General features: G+C 40.6%; 1 protein-coding gene across 1 annotated transcript; it reads right to left on the bottom strand.

Moving 5' to 3' along the window:
- Positions 1-52: 52 nt before the first annotated feature.
- On the bottom strand, positions 53-14223 carry bdh2 (3-hydroxybutyrate dehydrogenase, type 2). The gene is made up of 10 exons (XM_056280229.1): positions 14188-14223; positions 10824-10914; positions 9959-10037; positions 6757-6853; positions 5149-5257; positions 4768-4828; positions 4004-4117; positions 1770-1828; positions 603-695; positions 53-400 (listed from the first exon to the last, which is right to left on the bottom strand). Exons 2-10 carry the CDS (start codon positions 10893-10895, stop codon positions 347-349), a joined length of 738 nt encoding a protein of 245 aa, XP_056136204.1. The 5' UTR covers positions 10896-10914; positions 14188-14223; the 3' UTR covers positions 53-346.
- Positions 14224-15007: the final 784 nt, after the last annotated feature.

Below are 15007 nucleotides of genomic sequence, written 5' to 3'. Positions count from 1 at the left end.
CGGGTCGGAGGTGTGGTGAGGAGAAGTCAAATCAGTCTTGTCGCTGTGCTTGCGATTTTTCTTTTTAATCGTTGGTAATAAAAGATCATCATTTCACACAACTCGCTGTGAATAACTGTTATTGATTAATGATTACAGCACGGGCATGTTATGAATATCGTTATGATTCTTGACAGGATGACATTCAAAGTTGAGATTAATTCTACAGGATTCGTTTCACTGTGCCACCAACAGTTTCTTTTTGGACAGGTAAATATGCAATGAGAAGTCATGATTCCGTGTTATTACATGACAACGGGATTGCTGGAGGACGGCGCTGTTACGAAAGGCTTGCTGTACATGTTCCTCAAAGTCGCCATCCACCATCGATGACGTGCTCTGTTCCAGTCACGTAGGCTGACTATGGCAGAATCAAGAGACTCATTAGACATATGGCCAAATTATTTTACCATTTGCTATTCAACACATTTAATTTGCATTGTGAATGACTAAATACCTACGTTGTGCCTGGCATGTTTAATCCCCACATACTTTAAACGTTCAATATACAGTAGATATAGCATTTCCAAACCAGATATAGTTTCCCTGTCTGCAGCACTTACTTCATCTGAGGCCAGGTAGACACAAAGGTGAGCCACCTCCTCTGCCGTACACATTCTGCCTGTTTTCTGTCTTGCCATGAAATCTTTAAAAGCCTGCAGAGAGAGTTGCACATACAGTGTCCATTACTTAGAACACACAACTAATGAGGTTAGTTTGAGAGCTACAGCCAAGATAAAATGCAACCATTTAATGACTTAATGACTAAAAAGTGGATAACTCCTGCAACCATTAAAGTGATGTGAGGGAGAATGATTGAACAAACCAGCTCCTGAGCCTTAAAGATTAACTAAACCATAGACCATTTTAGTTAGTTTACTGGCATCTACAGGTTAAAAACCATATAGAGGTAAAAAGAAAAAAAAATGCCAGGCTGGTCTTGGTACTCTGTTATGTTAGCATAGCAGGATAAACACAGCTGCAGCTAAAGATATTGATGAATCTGTTTGATTTAGGTGTACCAGCACACCTATCAGCATAGACAGTCATTACTAACAACTGTCCATAGTACTATCACTGCTGGTTCTTTGACATACACATACCTATGGTCATCATCATCGGTGGTCACTTGGGGTCGAGTATGACCATCCTCCCTCTGGGTCCTCAGGTGGGCGTACAGGCCGTTTCTGGAGCCGCATAACGCTCCCATTATGTGTGACATGTGACGCCTGCACGTAACAGCTTTTTATGTGGCATGACTGATGCATCTGCAGCCACCACACGGTCCTTGGCAGGGGGTGGGCAGAGTCCAATGGCATGGAGAACCAAGACGATTAGGGACCACCCTCTGTTGCAGCCTCTTTCCGCCGTCACTGCTGTTGTGACCTGGAGACATCTTCTGCCAGGTCTGCCGTTGAGGTCTTTGTTGGATCACGGTTCATCTGGAACCTCCTTGGTGACCCTACCCGGAGCCAAGCTCCGGACGGCAAAGCTTTTGGGATCATTGGTACATGCAAGCTTCTCCACCACGGCAAGGTGGCAATCCAGGAGAAGTCACCTACACCTACAGTACATCCAACAAACCCATCACCAAAGCTATTAGCTGCAACTGTGTTTATTCTGCTATGTTAACATCATAGAGTACCAAGACCAGCCTGTGATGTGTTTTTAACCTATAGATGTCAGCAAACTCACTAAATTGGTCTAGGGTTTAGTTACTATTTAAGTACCTGTTCTGGGTCAGGTTGGGCCTGGATCCTTCCCCTCAGTGATGGCGTATCAACAGTCCCTGTGGAAACATGAATATCATAGGAGGGCATTCCTGACAGTTGCTTTTAAAAAACATCACAAAATTAGAGTGGTTCCCTTACACTGACTGGTAGATTTGGATTTGACAAAAGAAGCCCTTACTTTAACTTGGGTTTCACTGGGTCTATTTAAAGGCGAAGTTATATTGGGCCAACTTGAGTTTCAATCATAAAATCAGGATTGGGAAAAACAACGATCTAGAATTTTGAGAGGCATATTTGGTAAAGCCATTGGTACAAATTGTTTTAATTTTTTTTACCAAGACTTCTGCTAGATAAAGAAGAGTTTGAATTGATGCTGTCCAGGAAGTACTTGCCACTACCTATACTGAAACAGTACATCCAGGGACTCGCTTATCCCCACTGCCATTAGATGGCTTCATTTACCCATGAAATGATGAAGCCTGTTGAGTATGTAAATACTAAGTGCTGTGTCTGTCTTATTAACCGTAGTTTGGCTGAAGTCATTCCATCATTTTATCATTTACTTTATTGTATCTTTATGTTATGGGTTTTAATTATTTTATTGTATTTGTAGGGTTTTTCATTCAATTCATCAATTAACTGTATTACATGTATTTCTTTTTACTGTGTACCCTTGTCTGACCATTAATTTCCTCTTATGGGACAACAAATTTGAGTGCAAGAAATTACTAAATGACTGAAAAAAAGATAAATATCTATTTCAGGTCTATTATACAATCAGTAGTTACTAATTTTGAATCAGCCCCAAGTGTTAACATATATATGATAAAACACAATGCAAAATAAAGTCCTCACTAACCAATGGATATTTTAAGTGGTCATTTTTGAAAATAAATCAAGGCATTTCTTACTAAATTAAAAAAAAAATAGCCTAACACAATAAATCCTTGTAACTATTCTATGGGGCCAAGTTGTCCTGAAAGATGTCCAAAATTGTAATTTACAAAAATAATTACTTTCCGCTTCCGGTGTGGGAAGATGGCTGCGCGAATTCGCATTTGCGGCGGCCTCACCCAGTGCCGGTGTTGGAAGATGGCGGCACGAATTCACATTTGCCGCAGCCTCACCCACTACCGTCCAGCAGTGTCTTTGTCCATGTCTGCGTCGAAGTTTTGTCTCTGGTTGATGGCTGGGAGAGCTGGCGCTGGATTGGCTGGGAGAGCGGGGCAGGCTAAGCTAACTGCTAGCCCATGCAGACCGGCAGTTCCGATAACACCTAGGGCGGTCTGGCGGCAGCCTCACCTGGTGCTGACTGTGCCGCTTTTGATGTCATCGTGAGGAGTGTCGGGAGGTGTGTTGAGGGTGTCTGGCTGGGAGAGCTGGTGCTGGATCGGCTGGGAGAGCTTGGTCAGCTTTGTCCAGTGGGCCTGGGGACCATGGCACCTGCCTAGAGCTGCACCCGGGAGGAAACGCTGCGGGCGGTCTGACAGGACGCGGAAGCGGGGCGGGCTAAGCTAACTGCTAACCCATGCAGACCGGCGGTTCTGACAGTCATCCTTGCTAGCGTTCGTTCCCTTGGACAGTGTTTTTTGTTTAGTTTGGATATATGTGTTAGTTTGGGTGTGCGTGTTCTTGTAGTTTTTGTATCAATCAATCAATCAATCAAGTTGCATTTTATATAGCGCTTTTCTAGCTGCAACAACTACTCAAAGCGCTTTACATTTCTTGTCAAATCTGAATTTCAGACACCCGTTACAATAGAACACAAGCCATTTTCTGTACAATCGCTATCTATTTCGTATGCGTAAGGCCACCGAAATGTGATTTACAATGATTAACTTATTCACACATGTATTACAAAAAGATTTGACATGGACAATAAGCAGACCAGTGACAGACCTTAGCTGGTATGCAGATAATGGATTGTCGACAGCAGTGGAATGGTCACCAGAAACTACAAAGTTATTTTCCTGCACCTAACATTACCATTTCCATTATTACCACGTGTGAATGAATCAAAGCCTCTGAATAGCACACGGGCTTTGTATGTGTTTTTGTCTTTGTGTTGTACTGCTGTGGGACACGGCAGTTCGTTTCATTTCATGTACGCAAGTGCATGAAGTGAAATGACAAAGTGTTCCTGATTCCTGATCTTACATTAATGCTAACTGCATATGAAACATAGCTGAGGAGAATCTAAAGGGAACTGTCATTGTGTCTTTGATGCTTACCAGGACAGACGCAATTACAGCGGATTCCTTGCTCAATGAAATCAGCAGCTATTGATTTGGTGAGGCCAATGACAGCAGCCTTGGAGGTACTGTAGACACAACGGTTCACAACACCTTTGGCAGGAAAGAACATTTGTGAACATACTCGTGCACACAAACACACAGACACAACACCATCAGAGGTGGGATGATTGAAATAAACATTGGTATACTTTGCTCAAGCTTTATTTATTTATTTATTTTTAATTTCCCCCCTTTTTCTCCCCAATTGTACCCGGCCAATTACTCCACTCTTCTGAGCCGTCCCGGTCACTGCTCCACCCCCTCTGCCGATCCAGGGAGAGCTGCAGACTACCACATGCCTCCTCCAATACATGTGGAGTTGCCAGCCACTTCTTTTCACCTGACTGAGGAGTTTGACCAGGGGGACGTAGCGCATGGGAGGATCATGCTATTCCCCCCAGCTCCCCTCCCCCCGAACAGGTGTCCTGACAGACCAGAGGAGGTACTAGTGCAGCGACCAGGATACCTATCCACATCCGGGCTTCCCACCTGCAGACACTGCCAATTGTGTCTGTAGGGAAGCCCAAACAAGCCGGAGTTAACACGGGGATTCGAACCGGTGATCCCCGTGTTGGTAGGCAACGGAATAGAGACCCTATGCTACCCGGACACCCTGCTCAACCTTATTACAGTCCTTAGCCACAAATACTATTTACTACTGCTTAGTAATACTACTTCTTAACTATGGTAGGATCATTCACCTTTTATACTTGATGCAACAGATGCCATGTTAATGATGTTTCCTGACTTCTTTGCCAACATCTACAATGAGATAAAAAGGCAGAACGGTGACACATTCAAAGACTGAAAACAACAGTTTTGTTTCTTTTTTTTCTTTTTTTTGTTTTGTTGTTTTTTTGCAGAATTTTTGCTGAGCCACGAAATGAATATCATGTGCAATTATTTAAATTCCTCTTCCTGATAAATTAGCTAATTTGTGGCTGAAACTGGATTAGTGGTTAGGCTGTTACTGCCCATCATGTCACAGGTTCAGAGTAACACAACTAATCCTGAGGGACTAAATGGAACAACAACAACAAAAAAAAAAACACTTGACATATGGTAAAGTAGTTGAAGGTCACCTTAGGCAGGAAAGCTTTGATCATGAGATACATGCTGCGGACGTTTACATTCATGGTGAAGTCCCAGTCAGCTTCTTCACACTCCAGGATGGAGCCATGGTGCACAAACCTGAGAGAAGACAGCAGCTGTATCTATGTACTGTCACTCAATTGGTAACACATACTGTAAGACTTTAAAAATAACTAAGCTGGTATGAAAACATCTAGCAGGACAACATGAGACACATTTTAGCATGGGCAAAACTCACAAGGGAAATTATCTGAGAATGAAAGTGAAGTGACTGAACATCAAAAAGTAAATTGGAAAAAAACCCATAAAAAGATGAGGAAATAAACTTCCCGTCCATCACAATGATACTTTGAGGCATGAGGATGTCAATATTGAGGCCCCTGTTAAGATGATTGGTGACGAAAGGTCAAGTGGGGGGTTAGGTCTTAACTTATGGGGATTTTGCAGGGGTGATTAAGTGGGGAAAAGATAAACATGTGCTCAATGCAGGCGCGCTGGAATCATTTCAGAAGTGGGAGGGCCAACAATGATATATATGTGTGTAAATGGGTGGACTATATAGTGCTATAATAGCGCACCGGAGTGCAGCTCCGTATGCCTGTATTTGCGGTTTTAATACAATAAAGCACGTTATTGAAGACACGTGTCTGCCCCATCTTTTTACTTTGTTGCAGTTAGGCAATCTCAACGTAGCATTCTGTGTTGAGCTTGAACGCTTAAGTGATACATTTTATTCAGTTCTGAAATCCCACTCTTTCTGCTGCCTGCCCACGGGGTAGCAGTATAATTCAAACATAAGACAGCTAATGCATGTGGCATTAGATACAAAGATTTCTGGTTCAATTAGCCTAAACTATGAGTTTACAAGACAGTAACACTGTAGTAGCAAGCAAGCAATAGCAACGGTAATGTTGCCATGTGTTCAGCAGCGCACATCTATCCCAAAGCCATATTTAACGAAAAATCAGAAAAACAGCTTACTGCTTCATCGTCACATTCCTCACCAAAATGATTTAGCCACTGGTAAATTATTATTACAACTGCTGTTGTGAAAATATCATCCATACTAGTGATGTGACGTTCGCGAACAATCCGGTTCTTTTGAACGGCTCTTTGGTACGAACGAAGGGAACTGAGTCGTACTTGGTGGGAGCTGTTCTTTTTCTCGTTGTACATATTTCACTGTCTGCCCTAAACCCATTCCCCTTTATGTGAATACATGTGGATCTTGCACAAAATTCATTATACTTTTTTTTTTTTATTGTGCCGGTAAAAAGTTTTCTAAAATTATTTCCTAAAAGTGTTGCAAGAATGGCATTTGATTGGATTAAAATGTGAATATTCTTCCTGATTTATGTCTGTGTGCTTTATTTGACCTAATTTGTTAGAGTGGACAGGAATGATTGAAAAAGTCTTTTTACCATAACTGTTGCAATATAGGGGCATTAGCGGGGATACAGGAATTCCTGAAGTTAAAAAAAATGTAGAAAGAGGGTAAAAGTGGTGGGATTCCAGCACCCCTGGTATAAACAGAAGAGTGATTTGAGCATAGACTTTCTGGCAAATTGGCTAGGTTTAAATACAATGGAGGGAAGTACCCAGCAACATTGAACAGCACATCTACATGGTCATGGTCCTTTGCCAGGGCTTCCACTTGGTCCTTCTTGGTCACATCCACCACCTTGGTCTTAATCCCTGTAAATGCAAATAGATGGAACATTGTGATCCAATGTCAATCCAAAATCAACATCCATCCATCCATCCATCCATTCATTATTCTAACCGCTTATCCTGCTCAGCTTTCAAAACTATGAAATTAACCCAATAAATAAAACCCTTAAGATAATCTTATCTGTTTAACCGTCTGAAAGGTGTAATATCACTAGTAAAGCAGTTATGTTTGAACAACACAAACATCCATTCAAAATGAAACAGAGTCATCAGTGATTTTCTGTTCACACCTTTCATGTTTGATTTTTTTTTTGAGATACTTTATTAATCCCCATAGGGAAATTACACTCTGCATTTAACCCATCCTAGCTGTGTAGCTAAGAGCAGTGGGCAGCCGCCATGCAGCGCCTGGGGACCAACTCCAGTTTGTCTTGCCATGCCTCGGTCAGGGGCACAGGCAGAAGTATTAACCCTAACATGCATGTCTTTTTTTTTTATGGCGGGGGAAACCGAAGGACCTGGAGAAAACCCACCACAGACACGGGTAGACACAGAGAATGACCTGGGATGACCCCCAAGGTTGGACAACCCCGGGGTTCGAACCCAGGACCTACTTGCTGTGAGGCGACAGTGCTAACCACTGCACCACCGTGCCACCCATGTTGTTATAGTTTTTGCTATTTATGTTGAAGAATTTGTTGGTAAAAGTTACAACGAGCTTGTTATGCCATGTTATGCTATGTTATGTTGCTTACTGGTCACAACTTCCCTTCCTCTTCATACTTTCTGCTACCTGCCCTCTAATACATTTGGCTGCTATGATGAAAATGTAAAACATTTATGTACCATATGATTTTTCCAAGGACAATCCTTCCCGACAGTTAACCTTTGTGCCTATTTCCACTTTCCTGAAGCTTAAAATTACTAATAAATATCAGCAGAGGTCACTGAATGGTACTGATTGAACCAAAATAGACATCTCATGACCACCACACTCCAAGATTCTTGCATTCAAAACATGGAAGCATGCTAGTTGGGTCATTTGTGGTGTCCTGCCAAGTCCCACAGTCCTCAGGCAACTACAGCAGTTGCAGTAAGTGATAGGGGGTGTAGGGGTGTTCAAAAATGGCAGATATCACCAAATGTACTGTGCATCCTGTAACATCAGGTATGAATTTGTGAGTCATGCTTGCTTTGATTTATTGAAAATCATCATATAACTGAGCAAAAGCGGTCATGACTCAACCAGAATTATACATAGTACCTTTAAAATGTGTTCAGAAATCACAAATATGCAGTTGATTAAATGTGCAAAAATGGATCTCTGCAAGCATGTTAATCTTTAGAGTGGTAACTTCAAACATGTTGTCATAAATATAAAAAATTATTTATTCTTGCTGTAAGCAGAATGTTTCTATATTTTTTCAAAGTTTCATTCCTTCAAAGTTTAGAACTAGTAAGGCTACATCAATGGAAAACTATAATCAAGTCACCTTAAGGCAAAAAACATGTTGGGGGGTTTTGTTGATCACTTTTCAACCTCAGAAAATAAATCCTTGATACTTAACTAAAGACCAGGTATATATAGATCAATCTAGCTTAGTGCTTAATAATTGGTGTGTGTTACATTTTAATCAAGATTATTTGGATTTGCTGATCATTTGATTTTGATTTTCTGAATTCAATGGCAAGCAAACGAGAGTACCATGCTTGTGAAAAGAGAGGAAACTAACGGAAGAGCAGAAAAACTCATATCATTTTAGATTATGAGAGATTATCAAAAGGATAACCTCTAACAGAATTTGTACCTAGTTTAATAGGATTAGTGTGTGTAGATATACTAACGTATGAGGGAGATGTTTATATGTGGTCATTAGTCCTCCATGATGGAGACATGTAGGCTACCTTACATATGGGCTCAGTAAGGCCCGATTTTGGATTGTCTTAAATAAGATAATTTGCAGTGCATGATAGATCAGTAAGCATTTATTAGAAACACTAAGATATTGGCTATGGTGTATGGTTCTGGTATTCAAGGCAGAGCATTAGTTTAAGTCAGCAGTATTGCATAGGAAATGCTTGCCAGTCATTTCGAATGTGTTCTGGACTTCATGGGGAAAAAAAACAAAAACAAAAAAACTTCCATCTCATTGGGCTATACAAATAAAATTGACTTGACTTGACTTCCTGTCCTCTGCATCTTCCTCTGTAACACCAGCCACCTACATGTCCTTTCTCACCACATCCATAAACCTTCTCTTTGGCCTTCGTTTCCTCTTCCCTGGCAGCTCCATATTCAGCATCCTTCTCCCGATATACCCAGCATCTCTCCTCCACACATGTCCAAACCATCTCAATCTTGTCTCTCTTGCTTTGTCTCCAAACCATCCAACCTGAGCTGTCACTCTAACATACTCATTCCTAATCCTGTCCCTCTTTGTTACTCCCAATGAAAATGTTAGCATCACCTCCAGCTCTGCCTCCTGTCTTTTCATCAGTGCCACTATCTCCAAACCATACAACATAGATGGTCTCACATCCATCATGTAAACCTTCCCATACACTCTTGCTGCAACCCTTCTGTTGCAAATTACTCCTGACACTCTCCACCCACTCAACCCTGCCTGCACTCTCTTCTTCACCTCTTTTCTGCACTCCCTATTACTTTGGACGGTCGACCCCAAGTATTTAAACTCATACGCCTTCGTCACCTCTACTCCTTGCATCCTCACCATTCCACTGTCCTCCCTCTCATTCACACATAGGTATTCCGTCTTGCTCCTCCTGACTTTCATTCCATTCCTCTTCTCTCCAGTGGATACCTCCACCTCTCCAGGTTCTCCTCAATCTGCACCCTACTCTCGCTACAGATCACAATGTCATCCTCAAACTTCATAGTCCATGGAGTTTCCTGCCTGAAATCAGGAAAATAAAACTTAAAACTAACTTTAAAAAACATAAATAAATAAATAAATTTGAAAATCTAATATATGATACTGACATCAATTTATTTGGGTGTATACTATATATAGGCGTCCTGGCATGGAAAAGCTGTCCAGAAATTTTGGTGGCTGTATTGGTCCAATTTTCCAGCAGATGGCAGCTGCAGGCTAAATAAAGGATGAATACCTCGTACTCCTTCCAGCTCTCTCAGTTTCTCTCCATTGACGTCTGTTGCTGTCACTTGAGCTCCCTCTTTGGCAAATTCCTACAGTTAAAAATAAGTCATTTTCAAATGGTTAACCCTGTCTCTGAAAAACAGTTTGAAACAGGTAGCCTAATCACATACCTCTTGTTAGTATCTGAAATTATCATCTGATATAAAATTAGTCCCTGTTACCCTATACATTCTACAGATTGAAATGATTATTATTATTATTATTATTATCTCTGATAACCAGACTGCATCATTAACCCAGTAACAGACCATCTCAGTTCTCAGTGAGGAGGTTAATGTCTTTAAGCTCAATGACCTGAGAAAGAATGAATAAGTATCTATGCATTTGATTCCTCCAAACCCTACACAAAATATGCACATCATGCCCGAATCCTGATGAAGATGAAAATACTGAACAACAGATTGATGGGGGTGTTTTTAGCTTTAGTCTTCCATTTTGATGGCCAAGCTACTTACTCTATGGCAAGAGTTGTCTTTCTCCAACATTATGATCCCTTTTCTTACAACCATACATCCATTTTCTCAGCTTGTTTTTCTTCAATATAGAGAAATTAAACACACGCATAAACTCAATTCAAATGTTTCCAACTAAAGCTTGTGGTAGTGGGTCTTGACTGGAAATGCAGCTTGTATCACAACATACTGATGTTTCCATAAAAAGCTGCTGGAGATGCACAAGGAAGACATAATGTGATGAAGTCACAATAAACACACTCTTTACTTTGGGTCTGCTCACCACAAGACACCAAAAGGACCATTTCCTCTGTGAACTTGTATGAAATATAAGGGTGTAAAGTGTTTCGAAAGGTATTTTACTATTGCTGCAGCTCGTCCAATCCCCTGTGCTGCCGCTGACAACACAATCACTTTCCCATCCAGACGGCCCATGGTGCACCTTTTACCACACCTGTGATTAAGCAAGCAAATAAAGACTTAGCAATGATACCAGATCACTGCATCTTGCTAGATTAAAAACAACTAAATTCAAAAAATGTTCAGACAGCATGACTTAAAGGTATCTGATTGCAAAATAGTTATTTCAAAATAAAACCCTGCAATAATGGACAAAATTAATTCATAAAATTAAGTAAATTTGTGCAATATGTTGTGTATTTCTCAGCGCAATATTCTAGTTTACACATATAATCTGCATGAAACAAGCTTGTACTGTCTCAAAGAATTTACTTGAATCACTGGATTATTTTGTTCCTTATCCTTATTTGTTGAGCACTTTCCCTACCGTTGAGTGTTTATTTTCACAAAATTAGTTGTATATATGTATGTATGTGTGTATATATATATATATACACTACCGTTCAAAAGTTTGGGATCACATTGAAATGTCCATATTTTTGAAGGAAAAGCACTGTACTTTTCAATGAAGATAACTTTAAACTAGTCTTAACTTTAAAGAAATACACTCTATACATTGCTAATGTGGTAAATGACTATTCTAGCTGCAAATGTCTGGTTTTTGGTGCAATATCTACATAGGTGTATAGAGGCCCATTTCAAGCAACTATCACTCCAGTGTTCTAATGGTACAATGTGTTTGCTCATTGGCTCAGAAGGCTAATTGATGATTAGAAAACCCTTGTGCAATCATGTTCACACATCTGAAAACAGTTTAGCTCGTTACAGAAGCTACAAAACTGACCTTCCTTTGGGCAGATTGAGTTTCTGGAGCATCACATTTGTGGGGTCAATTAAACGCTCAAAATGGCCAGAAAAAGAGAACTTTCATCTGAAACTCGACAGTCTATTCTTGTTCTTAGAAATGAAGGCTATTCCATGCGAGAAATTGCTAAGAAATTGAAGATTTCCTACACCGGTGTGTACTACTCCCTTCAGAGGACAGCACAAACAGGCTCTAACCAGAGTAGAAAAAGAAGTGGGAGGCCGCGTTGCACAACTGAGCAAGAAGATAAGTACATTAGAGTCTCTAGTTTGAGAAACAGACGCCTCACAGGTCCCCAACTGGCATCTTCATTAAATAGTACCTGCAAAACACCAGTGTCAACATCTACAGTGAAGAGGCGGCTGCGGGATTCTGGGCTTCAGGGCAGAGTGGCAAAGAAAAAGCCATATCTGAGACTGACCAATAAAAGAAAAAGATTAAGATGGGCAAAAGAACACAGACATTGGACAGAGGAAGACTGGAAAAAAGTGTTGTGGACGGATGAATCCAAGTTTGAGGTGTTTGGATCACAAAGAAGAACGTTTGTGAGACGCAGAACAAATGAAAAGATGCTGGAAGAATGCCTGACGCCATCTGTTAAGCATGGTGGAGGTAATGTGATGGTCTGGGGTTGCTTTGGTGCTGGTAAGGTGGGAGATTTGTACAGGGTAAAAGGGATTCTGAATAAGGAAGGCTATCACTCCATTTTGCAACGCCATGCCATACCCAGTGGACAGCGCTTGATTGGAGCCAATTTCATCCTACAACAGGACAATGACCCTAAACACACCTCCAAATTGTGCAAGAACTATTTAGAGCAGAAGCAGGCAGCTGGTATTCTATCGGTAATGGAGTGGCCAGCGCAGTCACCAGATCTGAACCCCATTGAGCTGTTGTGGGAGCAGCTTGACCGTATGGTACGCAAGAAGTGCCCATCCAACCAATCCAACTTGTGGGAGCTGCTTCTGGAAGCGTGGGGTGCAATTTCTCCAGATTACCTCAACAAATTAACAGCTAGAATGCCAAAGGTCTGCAATGCTGTAATTGCTGCAAATGGAGGATTCTTTGACGAAAGCAAAGTTTGATGTAAAAAAAATCTTATTTCAAATACAAATTATTATTTCTAACCTTGTCAATGTCTTGACTCTATTTTCTATTCATTTCACAACATATGGTGGTGAATAAGTGTGACTTTTCATGGAAAACACAAAATTGTTTGGGTGATCCCAAACTTTTGAACGGTAGTGTATATATATATATATATACACACACACACACACACACACACACACACACACACACATATATATTCATTGTCATTAAAAACAATGTACAGGCACATGTTAAAATGAAATAAGGGCTGCGGCTTATAGATAGATAGATATACTGACTTAGGTTACTTTTTTAGCAGTTTGATAGTTAGACAGATTTTTTTAATACATTATATATGTATATTTTGTGTTGGGCTCTAGGCCAAAGAATTTCCCAGCCTGCAACACTCGCTTCCATGCTGTCTTGCTGTGCTCATGACAACAAAAACCTTTAACCTTGAAAACCTTGAACCTTGAAGTCCATGGTGGATTGCGCTGGAAATTTTTCTGGGTCTGAATTTCCACTTAAGAATTTGTCAGCAATGTATGCAATTCAGTCCAATAATGGTTTGATGAAATGCAGTCAGTGATAAGCCTCTCTCTAATTTTCAATGAAAAGCTAACTAGAACACTGTCAGGGGGCCTTTTCCCTCAAATTCTCTTGTGGGCAACTTGGAAAATCATCACCATGTACTCTATCGACAGGATTCAGGAATGGGTCACCTACAAACAAACAGGGATTATTCTTCGATCCTGGGAAATTTTTAGGCAAAGCATTTAAGTAAAAGCATGTCATGCATTATTATTATTCTCCATACACAAAGCGTAAAACACACGTGAGCTTGTCCTTGTACCTCTTACTCATATTTAGGCTCATATGACCTACCCACTTAATTCCATATCCATAAATACAAGAGCTGTGTAATGGTAAACTCCGTTTTGCTGTATACTGTAATAAGGTTGTACAGTCAAAACACCTTCAAATTCGAAAGCTATCAACACTGAATATGTGTTATTCAGCTCGCTGTAATGAACATGGTTGTATTTGTATGTGACCATGGGGCTTAACTCTGATTTAGACTAATACTCTTGATTTAGACTACTATAATTCCATTTATATTTAAATGACTTGATGTACTTGGTTTGTGTGCACACACGGTAAGGGAGTCCAACTTTTGCTTGGGCATGGGCCTGTCTTCAAGTAACACCTCCGTTAAATATCACGGAATTCATCTCAATTCAACCTTCCTACGAGTTAAATCCCACGTCAGTTATGGAGGATTCAACGTGGAGATTTGAGCTAACAACCGGTAAGCAATGAACAATTAGTGCGACGTGCAAGATTTATCTTTCGCAACGGTTGCGGACCAAAAACGCAAATATTGGTATGAGATACTTTTCTTTACAGTACCTTCGGTTTGTCACGTTGAACGTCGAAGTCCGGAGTGTCACGTGCTCCTCTTGAGGAACTGCTATTGGCTCCTTATCAGGAAGCGTTTGACGTGTTTTAAGTGGTTACCCACACAGACATAGGCCCAATCCCAATGCCCCCCCCCAAAAAACAAAACAAAAAACAAAAAACGTTTTTCTTCCAAAAACTTTACAGGGAAAAAAAACAACCTTTGTACAGACCAGGGGAGTTCAAAGTCCATTCGTTTTAAATCCTTTCAGAGTTCAAATAAAATGTACTTTAAATTATCGAAAGTCTATATAGCGTTTCAGCTTTTTTTGTTTTTCGCATTTTCAGTTAAGGTGCCATACTGCTTGAGTTCAACAACAAATCGATGAAAGCAGGGTTTGGAGTCAGACCATTTAGATTTGTGGATGTGGAATTTACCAAGAATAATCAAAAGCTGAATTATATAAGTAATACCGCTGTCCATCCCATAAAAAATATAGCATCACATCAAATACATTCATCTGTACTTTAGTAGCCATTTTTCCATTTATAAATTATTGTGGCGAATTCGGGGCACCGCGCAACCACAGGAACTGCCGCGGCCGGGAAGCGACCCCATATAACCCGCACCGCAGGAGACATCGCTAACCGCTCGACTAAAGCGTCAGACCCGCGAACCAGCGGCCAGCGTGTCTTCTTATCCATGCACGTTACAGTATTATATCATAGTCAATCATAGTCATATATCAAGTCTCATATCAATCCAAAATAACTTTGAATGGGCACAAAAACAAAACAAATTTCGTGAAATAAAAGTTGGGAGTTGACCAGG

The sequence above is a fragment of the Lampris incognitus genome, chromosome 5, assembly GCF_029633865.1.
Source record: "Lampris incognitus isolate fLamInc1 chromosome 5, fLamInc1.hap2, whole genome shotgun sequence".
NCBI classification, from domain to species: domain Eukaryota; kingdom Metazoa; phylum Chordata; class Actinopteri; order Lampriformes; family Lampridae; genus Lampris; species Lampris incognitus.
This window is presented reverse-complemented; position numbering and strand designations above follow the sequence as displayed.

Excerpts from the sequence above, each read along its gene's own strand:
- bdh2 (XM_056280229.1), bottom strand. The coding sequence starts at position 10,895 with ATGGGCCGTCTGGATGGGAAAGTGATTGTGTTGTCAGCGGCAGCACAG. Across the intron at positions 10,038-10,823 it reads TTGGACGAGCTGCAGCAATA|GAATTTGCCAAAGAGGGAGC; the intron begins GTAAAATACCTT and ends TTTTAACTGTAG. Across the intron at positions 401-602 it reads TCTACCTGGCCTCAGATGAA|TCAGCCTACGTGACTGGAAC; the intron begins GTAAGTGCTGCA and ends ATTCTGCCATAG.